Raw genomic sequence first — 18152 nt, forward strand, 5'->3', positions numbered from 1 at the left:
CCTCCTCCTTGGCATTTTCATCAGCCATCCGGGTGCCCTTCACAAAGGTCCAAACAGGCTTTATAGGCAAAGACAACACATGCACAGCAAAACTCCAACATATTGCAGCTTACCCAGCCCAGGGGACCAGAGTTACATCATGAGCCCGAGCTGTGTCCTCTCCCAGCAGCCCGGGCAGGAGCTCAGGCTGAGGTGCCAAGATGTCTACCTTCACCAGGGTCTTTTTTTTTCTTCCTTCTTTTTTTTTTTTTTTTTTTTTTTTTATGTCTTAAAAGTCAACGGTCTGGGAACCCGAGGCTTCGCAGCAGCCTTGCTGTGAGCGGAGCTGAGCAACTAAAGCAGGTCGAGCTGGAAGAGGGCTGGGAGCAGGAGACCCCCTCAAACTGCCCCCTTCCCACCCAGGGCAGTGGGTGCACCAACACCTCGGCCCCCAGACCTGGTGGGATGGACAGGACTGATCCTGCCTGGAAGCCTCCAGCAGGGAGGTGACACCAACCCCTCCCAGGTGCCACCAGCGGGCCCTGCTCCCCATGCACAGTCAGGACACGGCCCCAGGGAACGCTCCCACCAGCCCAGACTGCAGCACAGCAGAAGCAAAGCTCTCAACAAATGATGCAACCCCAGCAGCAGATTCTTATTCACTCATTTTTTCCCTCCTTCTCCTGGAAAACAAAAAAATAAAAATAACACAGCCCGAACCAGCCCGCTCACAATAACCTTTGCCTTAAAGAGAAGACAAACATTTTGTAGTTAATTATACAGGAAATAACGATGAAGAGAAGGCTTGTAGAAAGCGAGTGTTTCTTTGTAGGCACTGGAAGGCTGCTCATTTCAGGTCTGGGCACTGCTCAGGTCCTGCTGTGCATGGGCAAGGCCTGGGATCAGGGCTCGTGGGGACGCTGACCACGGGCCTGTCATTAGAACCAACAGCAGCATTTGATCTGCAGAAGGAAGGAAGCACAACCACCAGCATACCTGGCCTACAAAGCAGTCACCAGTCTCAAAGCTCTTTTTTTTTTTTTTCCCCAGGTTAAGGCCACACTTCCTCATAAGCCTCATGCAATCATGTGAACATGGAATTTTATCTGCAGCTCACAACAAGCACTGCCCTCAGCCTGAAGTTTGTCCCCAAATCAAATTCTTTGCAGCTCTTTTGTCTCCTGAATTCCTTTCACCCGGACTCTTTCCCATAGAAAAAAACCAATTCCTTCTCAACCCCCATGTCCTCTCTCCTATTCCAGCCACACACACGCACACATCAACTCCTGAAAAAAGGGGGGACACGAAGAAAGAGGCGCAAGTCCCTGCATGCAACAGCTGGGAACACGGAGACACGTGCATGAAACACAACAGGACTTAAAGTGATTTCTCCTAAGACAAGGCATTCCATGAGGGCGTGCAGGCTTCAGGCAAGGGGGGTCTGCAGAGCCCGTGCCCTCCTGGAAAGGGGAGATCAATTTACACTTCCTCACTGCTTCCAGGCCGGGAAGCGCCGTTCCCATCCAGCTGCATCCCAGTAGAGTTTAAGCCAGTGCAACCTGTATGTGCAGGCAAGTGTAAATCCAGAGCAGACAAAGGCATCCACTCCTTCCACAGGCTGAGGGGAGCAAGGAGTCCAGCTGCTCCTGCCTTCTCCTGGCACCTGGGAGGGGAGGGTAGAAAACCCTAAAATGGAGACCAAGACTCATCACCATCTCCAGCAAAAGCAAACCAGCCACTTCAGAAACACCCAGTCCCCAGGAAGGCTGAGCCAGGACAAAACCATAGCACCAAGTGGAGCCTGGAGCAAGCAGATTCCAGCAGATTCCAGGGATGGGGAGCTGGAAGGCAGCTCACCCCCATGGACAGGGCTCAGATACCTCTTCAGCCTCCACACTCCTCTTCCTCCCACCCCCAAACCACCACAGCGAGCGGCGCAGCTCCTGCTCCCCCTGCCCATCCCGATGGCTCCCCAAGGGAGGGCACATGGGGCAGCAGAGGAGGGAAAGCCCCCCATGGGCTTCCCATGGGATCACGAGGACCTGGCTCGGCTGCCCACACCACCTCCACCTGGGTCACCTCTGGCCATGGAGAGGCCCCGGCGCCTGCGAGCCAGGAGAGCGGGCAGGGAAAAGGGAGGGGGGAGAAAAAAAAGAGACAAAATAATAATAAAAATAATCATCATCATAAAACTTGCACCCTCGGGCCTGTCCCTCTAATAACTACAGCAAAACCTCACCAAGGCCTTACTCTCCTGGAGGGCGAGAAAGCGACACAGCGCTGCCCAGCACCCGAAGTCCTGGAGGTGGGAGATCCTCACACCCTCTCCTCCATGGCCTACGGGCTTCGTCCCCGGCGTGGGGCCTGGTTTTTCTGCTCTGTCATTAAGAGTGGAGCCTGGTCTTTTCCTTCAATCCCAAGAATTGCACGGAATTAGATCATCTTTCTGGCTCGCCTCCCCCTACAGGCAGCTCCCGAGCATGCTCAGCGCGGCCGCGCTGCCATTTCATAACCGCATTGTTTACGGACACACGGACCTGCCATCTTTTGACAGGGACACAGGGCCCCTGTCCCTCCCCACTGCCCCCAGCCCCCGCCACAAACACCCCCTTGGGAGGAAGGCACGCTGCAGAAGCATGGAAACCAGCAGCCTGGAGGGGTTGTGCTGGTGGTTTTGTTGCTTTCTGGTTGGTTTTTGTTTCTTTTTTAGCTTTTCCCCCCTTGATTTAGGTCAAAATCCACCTGCTTTTGAAGCTCCCTGTGGGGGCTGGGGGGCTGTGGGGAGGAGAGGCCTCGCAGGGCTCGATGCAAAAAAGCCAGCCATGATTTTCAGCTTCTTCGAATCACAACTGTGCTTCGATGTCACCTAAAAATATAATACCCAGCCCAGTCTGCCATCCTCTGCCGAGCCTTCCTCTGTGAGAAAAAGGGTTGGAAATATGGTATTTCCCTTAAATAAACAAGTTGGCCTCGTCCCAGCACATACAGTTTTCTCCTTTAAATGCAAACCAGAGTATTTTTGCAGGCACACAGGAAAATGAGGAGAGGAGGAGGGGAAATGCTCCTCATTTAACACCAAGAACTCCATGAAAAGCCTTGCAAGGTTGCTCAGAGCCCCGCTCTGTTCCAGCCCTCTCCCCGTCTGTGTTGATCATACTTTACAGGTGAAAGCAGCTCTGACTTATGACAGAGAGAAAATGCCAGAAGAGCTGGAGGTTTCCTCATCCTTGGAACAAGGACAAGTTGTGAAAAGCTTCCTTTGCAAGAGGCACTGTGCTGCTCCAGCACAGTATGACAGCGTTGCAGGGAGGACACTTGCACGTCAGATCTTCTTAACCCCCACTGCCTCGACCCTCCTCCATGTCCTTCCCCCTCCTGATGGGGACTGAAGGAAAAGGAAAAATAAATTACCTGGTTGAGGGGAAGCAAGCTGTTGAGCTGGAGTCCAGAATATTTTCAAAAAGCTTGCTCTACATTTTTTTCCCCTCTATTTTTCTTTTTTTTTTTTTTTTCAGGATATTAGCTTGTACAGTTTGAGAGCTTCGCTCCTGCTGCTTTCCTGACTACTGTAAATCCTGGCAGGATGTGCTGCCCACTGCCCATCCTCCTCCTCTGCCCCCCTCTAGCACCAAGATCACCCTACAGCACAGCCAGACAGGTATCCCCTAATAAAAAAGAGACCAAGGAGCTCCCACAGGCACAGGGAGGGACAGATCCCTCCAGACACAACGGGCAACGTGAGGGTCCGCAAGGAGAAGTTGGTGTCAAAACCCTAAATTCAGAGGGGGCTAAAAATAACCGGCTGAAAACGCTGGTTGAGGATTATAAATTCAGGATTCATTTCCAAGTCTCTGACATTCCATGTCACTGCAGGAACATATGGTCCTCCAAGGCTCCCAAGCAGGGAGCACACGCCATCCGTGCCCCGAGCCTTCCCAGTGACCCAAACACACGGTCACTCTCCCGCTGCGGCCATTCCTCGACCGCTCCCGGCCCCAGGAGCGGGAAGGTGAGAAGGAAAAACTCCAGGGAAAAGCAGCAAAAAAGGACAACAAAGAGGAGCAGCAGGAATCAAAGCCAGCCCTCCCCCAGACCAGCTGGCCAGGACAGAGAAGCTCCTTAAAAACTCCTTGTTTACCTGACTAAAGCAACTCCCTGACAGCGCAGGAGGTGAACGCTCTTTCCTTAGGAGATGGCAGCGCATGGGAGAGGTCAGGGAGCCTGGCAAAAGGAGCCTTGGGATCACCACTGCCACCCAAGCCCCCAGGTCATGGAGCTGCCCCTGCTCCCCTGCCCAGGGCTGGTTTCACAGGGGCTGAGCAGCAGGAATATGCCCCATGTGAGCCACAGAGCCCAGCTCTGCCCAAACACACTCTTGGACGAGGGGAAGAGCTCATGGAAAACACTGAAAGGTGCGTTAAACACGTGAAACAGATCAAACCCAACACCTGAAGGCCCCACTTCGGGCTCTTAACCCTTGCTGAGAAGCAGCGCCAGGCCCAGACCTCGGCTGCTCTCCTCCCTCCAAAGTAGGTCAGGCTTTTTTCTGCGGCTCTGCAGACGCTTTCAAAGGGCCCCAGCTGGCAGGGATGGAGCGTTGGGCGCTTTCAGCCGCTGCCACAGCAGTGTCACCATCCCACAGGAGCACACCTTGCACACCTCAGCGCATTTTTGGTTGTCTCCTCAGCCTTCATCGAGCCCAAAGCCCATTTCTTCTCTCAGGCAGCAGATCAAGGGCTCTGCTCTTCACTGTTAAAAAAAAATCTCATTTCTCTCCTCATGGCTTCTGAGGCCCTTTCCTTTCGCTCACATCTTCTAGATGATGAACAATGAGTGCATTTATAGTCCAGTGGAGACACGACAGATATTTAGATGAGGTGTCGCAGATTGTCCTGTAAGCTCCCTAATCTTTTAAATGCCATCTTCACATCTTGCTCCTTGATTGAAAATTCAATATTGTGTCTGCAGGGCAGCTTCAGCACAGCAAGCTCAGGATAGTGTTTTGTAGGGGTGCCCAGACTCCCCCCAGCTCTGGGACCTTAGGTGTCCATCCCAAATCCCACCGAAGTCTGTGGCAACTGAGCTGCCTCCACATAACACAAGCCACATCCAAAAAAAAAGAAAAAAAAAATTTAAAATAAAATAAAATCCCATGGCAGGGCCAGGGCCCTGAATTTTAGGCAACTTTTAAAATATGTTGCAGACTTAGGCCTCCTGCCATGAAATCAACCATGGATGTTTCATTTTAACCAGCTGTTCCCTTGGATTGCTACAATGAAAAAAAAAAAAAAAAAAAAAAAAAAAAAAAAAAAAAAAAAAGAAAGAGAAAGAGGGGAGGAAGTCACCCCAAAATAAAAAGGCTTGTTTCTTCCTCGTGGAATATTATTGCCTCTTGCCTCCAGCTGAGAAAATGAGCCATAAGCAGAAGCTGTCAAAGCAGACCTAGTGAGGAGGTGCCATGTGGCCACAGGCCCTTTCCTTCCCTCTGGAAGTTCAGTCTTCAACCAGCTCGGGCACCCCAGGCTTTGTTCCTTTTGCTTACAAGAGCTACAAGAGCAGGGAGGGCTCCTGGGAGAATTTTCCAGAAACTTCACGCTTAAAAAAAAACTTCTAAAAGCACAAACCAACCCTAAAAATACACCAAAAAAAATCCCCCAACCCCAAACAAGCCTCCCCACCCTAGAACACAAATCAAAAGAGCATCCCCGGACGCGAGGAAACAAAGCCCGAGGATTCCCGGAGCGGTGTCGGATGCCGAAGGACCCAGGAGCCCATGGCACAGCACCTGGAATGGCCATCCCAGCGGGAAGGAGCCCGGCCGGTCCCCCCGCGCGCCCGCCTGCCCTGCTGCGCGCGGGGCAGCGCAAGAGAGGAGCATTGAAACAAACAAACAAATAACCGAGCCCAGCCATGATCCCCCAAACTCTGCTCCTCCTCTCCAAGGCCTCTCCTTCCCCAGCAGGACACAAGCCTGCCTGCCAGGGCCGGCGGGACCCCGCGGTACCTGCGGGCAGCTGTTGTCTTCTTCTGGTGAAGACTCCAAGAGTTGCATATTCCAGATCCTCATGAGCAGTGATTCAGTTTCTGCTCATGTGATAAAGCTCCCTCTACAGAGTGAGCATGCCCAGAAGAGCCCATTTCACTGCTCCCTCCAAGCTGCAGCCATTTCACACAGAACCTGCCGGCTCCGGGGCGTCCACTGGAGCGCGATTATCCCGGGCATCCCGGGGACGCACCGGTAATGCAGATCATCTGTCAACTTTCTGACAGGGCGCCAGGCCTCAAAACTGATCACTTGCCTGAAAAAAAGAGAAAGCTCTTTAAACCATAGGGCGAGGTGTGCCTGTCTCGTGGCCTTCAAGAGTAGCACTTCCCTGTGGGGAAAGGAGAGGCCAGGAGGGTTGGAGAGGGATTCCCCGTGGCTTGGGGATGCTCCCGTGCTGATTTTGTTGTGCTTGACAAAGGCCTCGACCTCAGAGCACTGAGGTGAAGGCACATGGGTTAAACTGATGCAGTGAGCAGTGTCCAACTGCAAGTGCATTCAAGATCAGAACTGCTGAGCCAAAAGGGAGCTAATTTTCACTTTGGGGATTAATGAAACAACCTGACCTGGTATGACTGAAAGGGGTATCATAAACACAGGTGTTGAAAATGGCTGGGGGGGAACAAGGGGACAGGACATCCTCATGGATCCATCCTCACCCTCACCCTAAAGAAGGGATAGTGCACTATGAGGTGCAGGAGCTCTGAGCTCAGCCCATGTCAAACCCTACGACACAACTGGCCCAGCCAGCAAGATAAAAGAAGAAATTTTAGCTTCAAAATAAAAGTAGTTTGTCTCTGTTCCACTTAACAATTAAGCATAAACTCTTGGCAATCTTCATATCTGCTCGAGCTCCCAGCAAAACTGCCAGAGGAGCTCACAGGAACATCTGCGAGCAGAGATCGGCTGGAAGGGATTCAAGCAAGGCTGGCATTTATCGGAGGCAGGAGCAGGAGGCTGCTGGAGCTGGAGAACCTCCCCCCCGAGCAGGGGGAGGGCGGCCACAACCCCGGAGAAGAGGCCAGGAGGAAGAGGAAACTCAGAAATGGCCTGTGGCACCACCCGTGTGCTCTTGGCCAAAGGGAAAGCAGCTTTCCCCAAGAGAGGAGCACAGAGGATCGTCCTCTTTAAGAGCCAGAGCTCTCTGTAAGAGTAGAATTCAAAAGGAAGAGGGGCAGAGCGTAACGTGTTACTGTGAGCTGGGGAGGGCAGGGAACAGCCTGCCCTGCAGACGGGGAAAAGGCCACCCAAATCCACAGGGAGGTTTTGAGGAGCCCAAGGAGGATGTTTGCCCTGCCCCAGCACCCAACGCAGGCAGGCGAGTCCAGGCCCTCAGCCATGGCCTGCTCTGCCATCCCCTCCTCCCTGCAGAGCACAGAGTACCGAGTCCTGCCAGGCTGGAAACATCCACAAGCCAGGTTTTCTCCAGCCCAAGCAGCTATTTCACCACCCTGGCCGGGCACATTTGCAAAGCTGCAATAATTAAGGCAGCAAAGAGCCGCTACGGATCTGCCTCAGCTACAAGGACGTTGTTTTTCTCTCCAAGCTCTGGAGAAGTTTCACTGCTAAACAGTTAAAACACACAAGGCTAAATGGAGATGACTGAGTTTCACAGGGAAGGAATATCTGAGGTGACAGTATAAAGCAGGGATTGCTCTTTCACCCACTGGGTTTTTGTTTGATCTGAATCTTAAGTTTTAATATACACAAAATGAGATTTTCCTGGCCTTCCTCTCAGTCGCTGAGAGGTGGAGAGGTAACTCATTTAAGACAAATTCAAAAATCCCCAAACAAAAGCAACAACCCCCCGAGTACGCAGACAGGAGTTGTATTATCCACCTCATCAAAAGATTACTGGAGTTCAAACCAAAGATGGCTTTAAAACAGTCGACGTGCTGCCCTTCCTTGCAGCACGAAATTACCAAGCTTTCATTAAAAGCCCAGAAATAGAAACAAAGATATTAACAAAGGCAGTGTCAATGATCCACCACAGTCAACATTCCCTTCCAGAGATAAAATAACGAAGGAGAAGGGCCACGCAGGCAGAGGGGTGACAGTCCCCACTGCATCTCCATACCACACGTTTTCACTGCTGAGGTTAAAGACACACCGAGGGCAGATGTTACAAAGGACGCTTTTCACATCTCATGGCTATCCTTGAAAGCACTGAACACTGTTTAGGAACAAAAAGTAAAAGGCAAAGCTGGGTATTGCAGATGCTTCAACGACCAACTGGAGCAAGGAGATCGAACGGAGGCGTAGCAGCAGCTCTGCTCAGTGCCCAGCTGTGGGGGATGGCTGGGTGTTGATCAGTAAGACCTTAAACTTAGGTCATCCCAAAGGAGCAAGAAGCTTCCAGAGCACAGCCACTCCTGTGGCTGAGCTGTCAAAGCAGTGCCTCTTGCCCCAGGGCCCCCATCCACCCTCCTTTGCAGGGGCTGAGTGGTCACAGACCCATCTCCAGACTGGTTTTGCTAATGATTTAGGATGAGAACAAGCCCATGCCCCAGGAAGCTGTGCCCTTTATTTAACCCAAGTGCCCTCCAGCAGTTTTCCCACCACACTGGCAGGAGCCAGCCCGACCCCCCCTTTCCAAGCATTCCTACCAGGGACCAGAGATTACAAGGTATTTTCACTCCGTGGCTCTCAGGCCTCCATGCTCTGATTGGAGGCTCAAACATCCCTTTCAGAAATCCCACATTTTCAGGAGGAAAGCAGCAGCACAACAACCTCCCTTCACAAAGGACACCAGGTTTCTCAGGGCTTTTGCTTAATGACACCATTACATCCAGCATTTTCACAGCTCCCTTGCAGGGGAAGCACAAGTGGGAGGCAAGAGGAAGATTCTTGTTTCTATAGGAAGAGCAATGTTTAGTTCTGCAAAATATAGGAGTTTTCCTTATTTCCATCAGGGTCTTCTTCTTCCAGACCCTGTGGTTGATCAAGACTGATACTCCCCTTCGAAACTCTTTGGAAGTGATCCCAAAAGCACAACAAGCTGAAGGGACTCTGGATATAAGATGAGCATCTCTGTTGGTATCTTGAATTGTTTCTGTACTGTTATAAACCACTTCCCTGCTCCACTACAAGCTGTTCAAATGCTCCCTTCCCTCCTCAGCCATTATGTGAATTTCTTAAGCAGAATGTCCCAGGACACACTGAGTGTCTTCAGCATCCTCCAAGAGAGCCCCAGTGCCCACCTCCAGGCTCAGGTAACAGCCTTGAAAGAGCAGGCAGTCATTAATGCACAACTCTAGAATCACAGCCTCCCCTACCTTTCAAAACCTGTTTTTTCCCCCTCAAAGTTGTCAAGCTTTTTCTCTCCCCTTTTCCCTGGCACAGTCGAAAACCGTTTTTACTTAATAGGAAATGTGAAATGTTCCCTGGGATGCTGCATTGAGCACATCACACACACCAAGAAGGAAAAAAAAAAAAAAAAAAAAAAAAAAAAAAAAAAAAAAAAAAAAAAAAAAAAAAAAAAAAAAAAAAAAAGAAAAAAAAAGGGAAAAAAGAAAACGAAAAGAAAAAATTATCCTATTGGACAGCAATGGAGAATGAAGCTCTCTGGGAGATGTTGCTATGTTTTGATAAGAATATGCATCGAGTATTTCATTTACAAGGCAATCCTAGAACTTTATTTAGCAGCATATTGGCCAGACAGCTGTAATTTAGAACATACTGTATTCCTAACAGTTCCCAATTATAAATTCCTTCAGCTTTAACTTATAGTAACCACAGCTCCTTCAGTTTTGGAAACCTAAAACCACCATTTCTCCCCTCCATTCAGCTATCGCATATCAAGAGCTCCTACTGTACAAACAAAGCCTCGCTGGAGAAGGCTCCTAAATCCAGCATCCCAGGTGGGATTATCCCTCCCACCACGCTCACTGCTCCCCGGACAGATGGTTTTTTGTTTAATTTGGGGGCTCAGCCCCGTGTCAGTGCAGAGCCACCCCGCTCGGTGCCCTGCCAGCAGCGCCGGCTGGGAAAATGGCTGCGCGCATTCCAGCTCCCTCCTGCTGCAACAGGAGCTGGAGCGCGAGTGTGGAGCCTGCCAAGGAGCCTCACGTGCTCAACCTGTCCCTGTTCTTTGACCTCACACCTATTTTTTTTTTTTTTTTTTTTTTTTTTTTAAGGATTAGGGCACTGACGTGAAAATAAGCGAGTTTTCTTCACAGCAATCGGTGGCTCCCGATGCCTTTGTATCTCTGCCCGGATCAGGAGCTCCTGTGGAATATCGCCGTTGAGGGCTCCACAAGAAATCCTGCTGACTTTATCAAATCGCTGCAAGGAACAGAAGGAGCTGGTGAACTCTTTAAAAACAAAGCTCCTGCCTCCATGCAAGTATCATGGTTAGGAGGAGCGGGGAAATGGAGCATGATGTGTGTACCGAATTGGCTCCACAGAAGCTGCTTCTCAGCAACTGCCATAAGGTGGCAGTGGGTCTTTAAGGCTCCCTTACACCTTCACACAGCACAATAGGAAATTAGCACACCAGTGGGTTTCCAGCATCTGAAACTGTTTAAGTCCAATTTCCTCATCAAGGGAGCCAGACCATACTTGAAAACTTGGGGCTGAGATCACCTCAACCGCCAGAGTCACACCAGGAGAAAAAGCCACCGAGACAAACTCTGAAAAGCCATAAACACAGCCCCCACCTCAGCCAAAGAAAATCCAACCCTTTCCCCTCTCGGTGTACAGTCACAATGCTGTTTGTTTTGCATAAATGCTTTCCTTTGTGCCTTCATCCAGCCATAAACAACACAGGGACCACTAAAGAGTAGGAGTTCTGTCTGGCGCCAGCAGGACTTTATGCAGGCACCATAAAAGCAAGCCCAGTAAGCAAACTGGTCACCAGTTCAGCACAGGGCTGATGTAGCAGTCAGGCTCAGAAAGCACCAAGGAACCGTTGGGTGCACAAGGAAGATGGGACCAGGCAATAAATAGGCAAGTTACTGTAGGTAATGAAGTGACTCTTCATGCAGAATGACCATCACCTGGGACACAGCAACAAAATCAAACCTTTGCCAGCTTTCCCCTGAATTACACTGTGAAACGTGGCCAGAGTTGCCCTGAAGGAAGAGCTGATCTACCTTCAAAGGCAGACCACGATCACAGAGATTTCTGTTCAGTAAGTCAAGCACTACAACGCTGTAACACCCAAGTATTCCCAATGCCCTGAGCAGAGCAAACCCCTCGCCTTACCTTCACCTCCAGCCAGGCCGAAACACAGGTGGGCCCCCCATCAGACACCTCCCACGTGTGAGGAGACGGGTCTGAGGCTCGTGGCCGACGTCCCCCCTGCTCCACACCAAGCCAGAGCTTCCCTACACCTCGCTAACACAAACACCCAGAGCCAATGTAAATGTTTTATTGGCACTTCCCCACGCAGCGAGCTTGTACAACAACTGGAGTCAATCGGCTCATGCAGCACATACCTGCTGGTGCTCACACATTCCTTGTAAAAACCTGGCAACTACAGATGAAATCCAAGAGCCCAACCGAGCACAGCTCACAGAGTGCCCTGCCTGCCCCCAAAACCCACTCGCCAGCACATTAAACCCCCTGAAAGAAGCACAGGCAACCTCGCAGCCAAAGGAATAAACAAACACATTCCCTCCTCTCCCTTGCCAGTCTGGAGGACCTGATGTGGCAAAGGTTTGTTTGCCACCACTGGAATGCAAAAATAAGGCTGGGAAAGGGAGTTTGAGTTTGACATTCTTCCACCCTCCCACCATCCCGGACGGATCCTGGTTTTGAACCGCGGGGCAGGTCTGAGCCCTGCAAGGCTCCCCATCAATAACAATTAGCGCCCGAGACGGGATCACATGGCCTCCACCATGAAGGCACAGCCCCTGCCTGCTGTCACCTCATGTCACCACCCTGACATTGCACAGGTCCCTTCTCCTGCCAGCCAGCAAAGGTCAGTGTTCCAAACCCCTCCCCGCGGATCCGCAGGAAGCGTTTGAAGCCATCTCGTGTCAGTGGTTTAACTGCGCTGCTTTTGAATCCATTCCAACAGCTCTTGCTCCATCCGGTCTCTCCTCGCTCCCCCAGCCTGGGGGCACGGCGAGGAAGCGACTGGATTTGCCCTACCTCCATCCTGGCTGCGGGGAGCTGCGGGTCCCTCCAGGTCCTGACTCCAGGCCTATCCCTGCTCCAGCCACAAATCCATCTCACTCCATGGGTGCAGCCTCCACCCCGGAGCATGCTCAGTGCGGGCTGATCTTCAGCCATTTCAGAGCTTTAATGAAATGTAAGCATAAGGAAGTGTCATTAGCAAAAAAAAAAAAAAAAAAAAAAGAAGAAATGGTGCAGGATTCATCCCAATCCAGCCAACCTTCCTCTTCCCATCCTCTGTCAAGGAGGTGAAGCTCTCGCTGCGGGGATCGCAGGCGATTTTAGGCTGCAGGCATCTCGTTTTAGAACAAAAGCAAGGAAAATCCTGTCTCAGGCAAGCCTTGTGCAAAAGGAGCATTTCCCAGTGACACCCAAACCGGGCGATCTGGCACTCTGGGCCTTCCACAAATTACAATATTTTCATAAAATGCCATTAATATTATTTTTTTTCCCCTCCAACAGGCTTCAAGTCAGGCTTTCAGCTGGCAGTGCAAATAGTGCTTCCCAGCCATCTTAAAGCTAAACCTACCCCAGTCTACCCTGATCTCCTTGAAGGTTATTTTAACTCCATTTGCAAGAAAGTTAAACAGCAGGATGAAAGAGGGGGAGAGACTGCAGTGCAACACACTTCATGCTATGTTTTCCCAAGGACCTGAATTTTAAGAGAGCTTTGTTTTCCACTTGTCACCTGTGAAACTCCTCCATCATTACCTTCTCTCCTCAAGGCAGTAGAACTGTTTCACGGAAGAGTTAAGGGAGGGTTTGGGTTTTTTTTAAATCCTTTCCAGTTTTCCAAACAAAAGATGCAAATACACACAACATCCCTGTCCACTGTGAGTGATCTGCACATGGAGCTTGACTTAAAAACTTGTATTTCCCCAAAATATCCTTTGCATGTTCCCTACAGATCCCTCCCAGCTCTCTGAACTGCTCCAGAAAACAAAGATAGTTGGTGCAGAGGTTCAGCTTTGCCAGGGCAAAAATTGGTTATTCAATCCCAACAACGTTGGAAGGTGTATAGTATTTCTCCTGTTCCTCATGCTGGGCCCAGGCCAAAAGCAGCTCTGGATGTTGAAATCCATGACTTGTGTGTGCTCTGCCGAGCGATGTTCCCTTCCCATGCCCCCCTCTGCCACGCACGTGCAGTGTCTGCCCCAGCGCTGGAGTTTGAAACATAACTAAAAAAATAAACCAAGTTCCTTTATCAACACAGCAGCTTGGAAAAGAAAAAAAAAAAAAGAAAAATCAGGGTGGCAGATGAACCCCAACCCAGCTTCTTTCCTGACCCGAACTCCCGAGGGAGTCACAACAACGCGACGAGCCTTTCTGTGCGGCGCCACGAGCCAAGTCAAAGTCAAGATTTTCCTCAGGCCCCAGCACATCTGTGCCAGATGCACCACGCAAACAACTCATGACGTTGTTCTCTCATCCCTTCCCTGATGAATCCAGCCCAGCCCTCAACACCGAGCCACAGCTTTTTAGCAAATTATTTGGGAGCGTGTTCGCAGCTGCCTCCGGAGCTCCAGGCAGCCCGGCAGCCAAGCGCTGGCGAGCCACGTTTTGCTCAAATATTTTTAGAGCACGAAACATTTGGTAAAGTGACCCAGGATAAACCATATTAATTCAGCACAGGGCTCCCCTCAGACCTCTCTTGCTGCTGAAGGATGTCACTGGAGGGGCTGTTTGGCCCCAGGCTGCCCCTTCCCGGGGACCTTCATCAGGAGCCATTCCCTCCACGCCACACTGGGCAATCCCAGACGCCGCCCGGTGCTTTCATTAAGCACAGATTGATAAACCCCGCCAACAATTTTCTATTCCCATCCTCTCCCTCGCCTCTAAATTGGAGGTAGTTTAAAAATAATATCCAGACCATAAAATCCCGAGGCATGTCTGCTGAGTCGAGCGGTGTTTGCATCTCGCACAGCTCGAGCATGTCAAATTTGTTTCCTTGGAAACAAAGACCAATTTGCAAGCATTGCTTTCTTCCTTTTCTTTATTTTATGTAAGGAAGACATCCATACCTGCAGCCCTTGCTGATACAAAGGAATTAAAGCAGATTCACTTACCAACAGGGTTCACAGGAGGATTATTAATATATTTCACTAATGAACCATTGGTTTGCTGCACTGAGGGAAAACCACAGTTCATCACTGTTTAAAGATCCTGTTTGCCCTCAGTGGATACACACTCGAGGCATGGCATTTATATTGTTTCCTTGGGGACAGGTAGGAAAAAAAAAACCAACCAGCAAAGCCAGAGTGATTTGCTTACCCTGGGCTACACAACAGTGGTTCCAGTGGAGGAGCAGCCCAAGAGGGAAATCCTGTCCTGCTCCCACCACATCCCTGCAAAGGACACACCAGCACAGCTCAAACACACCTGCTTCCAACACAGGCTGAAGAATCAACACAAGCCCAATAAAACAGAAAGTGATAACCTCTTGTAGGTCTGCTTTGCCAGTTTTAAGCCCAGCTCTTTACCACCGAGGCACGCAGCAGGGAGGTGGGAAGGCAGCCTTTCTGTGCTGCCATAACTCTTCGCCCAGACCTGCTCCCATCACATCCTCCCTCTGAAGGCAGTAAATCCCGTGGTAATGACACACGACCTCTCTGTGTGGGCAAGAAAGGGGAGGGAGGGCAACAGTGGCAGAGCTGAGTTATCCCCAGGCTCATTTGCACAGGGAATCAGGTGCCTCCACCCTCCGGAGCCTCCGTCAGGAATTACGAGAGCTCAGCACTTCTCACAAATCCATCAGATAGGGCATAAAATGGACACACAGGAGAGCAGCAAATAGAATTATGGCTCCTCAAACATTCCCTCCCCAGGGCTGACTCAGCACAGAGGTCGTTCCCAGGATGAGGCCAGGTTACAATCCCCACCTGAGAAGGGTCTCCAAGGGGGACCTGTTCCTGTTTGGATCACTGGACGAGAAAAACCCAAGGGAGCTGCACAAACAGAAGGCAACAGGAACAAGAAAAACCTCCTCCCTGCACATGAAGGACAAAGCCTCACGATTCCCTGCCCCTGGAGAATCCCAGAGCCATTGCTGGAGCCAGTGTCCAACACTGAACCCTGGATGCCTCACACCTCAAAGTCAGGCCTTGGGCTCCAACACCTCAGATATTCCAAAGGGATTCTGAGCCCCAAACCCTTCAAAAGTCCAGCAGAACTGCCACGGGGTCTCGCCTCTGAGCTTGAAAAATTCATCTCTTTTCAGCACATTGGCTTTTCCAACGTGGCTGAAGAGCACTCAACACCTCTGGCTCAGAGTTCCATTCCTGCTGCTCTTAAGGGATCCTGGAGGCAAATCCCCCAGGCTACCAACATTGGGCACCCTTTACCAGGTACTGTGATCACCTAATTTTATTCTAACCAGTGGCACAGTGTTAAGGAGTTTTGGGAGGCTGCTGAACCAATTCTGTGGGAAGACCAAGGGAAATCGTCTAATTCTTCCTGATCAAAAGCAGAGCATACACTGAAAAAAGAGCATCTAAAGATCACCAGGTAAAAAAGAACCAGGTGGATAAACATGGAGATTTGCTTAAAGGTATTGCAACAATCATTAGGACTTACAAAGCAATTTGTAATAAGAGGTGGGAATAGCGGGAAATATTAATGTATTCACTTCTGGGAAAATCAAGGCTTGGACAATTAACTGCCAAAAATTTCTGGAGTGTTCCTTGACAAATGTAGAGCATCACGATACAGGAAACATGGATGTGAAGCCATGCTTTGCTGCTGATTTACTGAGTCACCTCAGGCCAGCAAGGAATGTCTTGGGACAGCCCGTCTGGGATGAGTTGAATTTGAATTCCAGTGAAGTTCGAGCACTTCAAGTTCCCTTGAAAAATATCCCATCCTCTATTATTTAAAAACAACCAGATAACTCCAAAACCCCTCAATGTACATAACAAACACATCAGTATGTTCTCCCTCTAATATACCCTGTAACAAATATGTTTTTGGAGGTATTTATCCAGAACAGTGAGCCTGCAATCACTAAAGAGCCCTTCATGCCCCTTGCCAAGTTCAAAAGAGAAGCCATGTGGGTGAATCTGTGACACCAGGACACAAGCCAGACTCGAAAAAGGGAGTCAAACATGTTGGAATCAACCAACAGGAGCAAAGAATTCAGATAAGTTACTTAGAAATGTTTTGTCAGATAACTGGGCTGCAAGTCAAAGCCCCTGGGGCGAGGGCACGAGTTAGGGGGGTTTAGTCCAGATGCATTAAACACCCGGCAAGGGCTTGGGTGAAAAGACTGGATCAAACACAAGGAAATGTGGCAATGGAGATGACACCACTTCCCAACAAATTTAACTACTGCAGGTGTGGGAGGAACAGTGAGCTAATAGATGCTGTGAGCCCCATGTATGTCCAAAGACTTCTGAACACGGGGTCACACCTGGGATGGCAGGCATGGGATTTACTGTAATGCTCAAATCACCAAACCATCCCATTTGCTTGGGTTCCCAGAACTACAATACCAAAACCTTGCTGTGTTCCAGAGGACTGAGGTGAGCTCAAGGCTGACAAGCTCACTGTGATACCTTCTCCCGTGAAAGCTCCGTAGAACCAAAAAATAAATTTTAAACCCAGAGTCACACAGTGATTTTGGGCAGCCAATTCAGACAGAGTTTCTCAAACCTATTTTTAGAGCACTCTGAGCTGGAAGGGACCCACAAGGACCATCCAGTCCAACTCCTGGCCCTGCACAGACACCCCAACAATCCCACCCTGTCCCTCAGAGCGTTGTCCAAACCCTCCTGGAGCTCTGGCAGCCTTGGGGCTGTGCCCACTGCCCTGGGGAGCCTGTTCAGTGCCAACCACCCTCTGGTCCTTTTCCCAGTATCCAGTCTAAACCTCCCCTGACGTGGCTTCATGCCATTTTTCAGGGGGAAGAACAGATGTACAGATGCAAATGGTCAGTGCACTTGACAATAATCACCAGTTTCACATAAAAATCAAATCACTATCTCAAAAATAACTTCCCTCCAATTCTCCCTCCCTCTTTCCCACCCCTCTGGATAATACCCACTCACTTGCCTCAAAGGAGGCACAGAGCTTCATTTTGTCAACATTTAAACTGAAAGGCTCACAGTGAAACACTGGGAAGAAGAAAACCAAACAAACCACAAGATGCTGCAATAACCACCAGCTCTCAGAGCCATGAGCCAGAGAATGGGGAGAGATAAACCTTGCAGAACGTCTGCCCAGCAGCCCCTCTCTCCCTCTGCCCACTCTTGGCCACAGCAACTAAAACCTGTTTGGGAAGCAAAGCAAAGGTTTCTCCAGGATTGTCCCAGGGAGAAGTTCTGTACACTGAGAAAAAGACCATTTTCACTACTTTTATTATGCAAGGAACAGGAAAGGGCTTCACCCTCCCAGTGCTCTGTACAGAGCACAGACTCTCCCTCCCCGTGCTGATCTCCTGAACCCAAATGTGCACATCAAAACCATCATGGACCTTTGGAATCACTAAGGAGCCCTTCTCCTCCACTCTCATGCAGCCCCAACCCAGAGAAAAAAACAAGCAGAAGTGGCTGGTTCTGGTTCAGTGATAACACCCAATACCAAAAATAAAATAAAATAAAAATAGATAGGCAATAGGGGGAAAAAAAATAAATCCTGAGTATTTTTCTTCTGCAACAGGAAGCCAAATGCCAGCCTTGATCACTCTGGAGCTTCAATGAAACGAACTCAAGGCCTGCTGGAGGAAGCAAAGCTGAGTTTTGTAAGACATTTGCTTGGTAGCTGAAAGATCTGGAGTTTCACATGAAGTTTATGAGCAGCTGGATCATCCCTGGCACTGTCCTCAAACCCAAACCCAGACCCAGAGCAGCGCACTGAGCTCTGATTAATGACTCCTGCTGCACTTGGGGAACAGAACTGCAGCACTGTCTTCAGGCACAAGCCAAGAAAAAACAGCCAGAGGGGCAGAACATGGCCCTCCAAAAAAGATTTCCAGGATTCCCTGCCAGGCAGCAGCTGAGGAAGCAGAGACAGGCCC

General features: G+C 50.1%; 1 protein-coding gene across 7 annotated transcripts in view; it reads right to left on the reverse strand.

The window, feature by feature from the left end:
* The window catches only part of EHMT1 (euchromatic histone lysine methyltransferase 1), a 122068-nt gene that overhangs the window by 69484 nt on the left and 34432 nt on the right, over window positions 1-18152 (reverse strand). Inside the window, exon 1 of one of the 7 annotated variants that reach the window (XM_027902395.1) lies at window positions 12119-12217. The exons of 2 other annotated variants lie outside the window; for them this stretch is intronic. In XM_027902395.1, coding sequence (XP_027758196.1) covers window positions 12119-12124 — 6 coding nt within the window. In that variant the 5' untranslated portion in view covers window positions 12125-12217. Of the gene's footprint in view, window positions 1-113; window positions 137-2218; window positions 2417-5983; window positions 6110-11227; window positions 11315-12118; window positions 12218-18152 lie in introns of those variants that run through there. 4 more of the 7 variants (XM_027902398.1, XM_027902391.1, XM_027902396.1 and 1 more) reach the window with 4 other exon arrangements.

This window comes from Empidonax traillii, unplaced genomic scaffold (assembly GCF_003031625.1).
Source record: "Empidonax traillii isolate 1590-97213 ecotype Southwest subspecies unplaced genomic scaffold, ASM303162v1 scaffold869:size279042, whole genome shotgun sequence".
Lineage (NCBI taxonomy): Eukaryota > Metazoa > Chordata > Aves > Passeriformes > Tyrannidae > Empidonax > Empidonax traillii.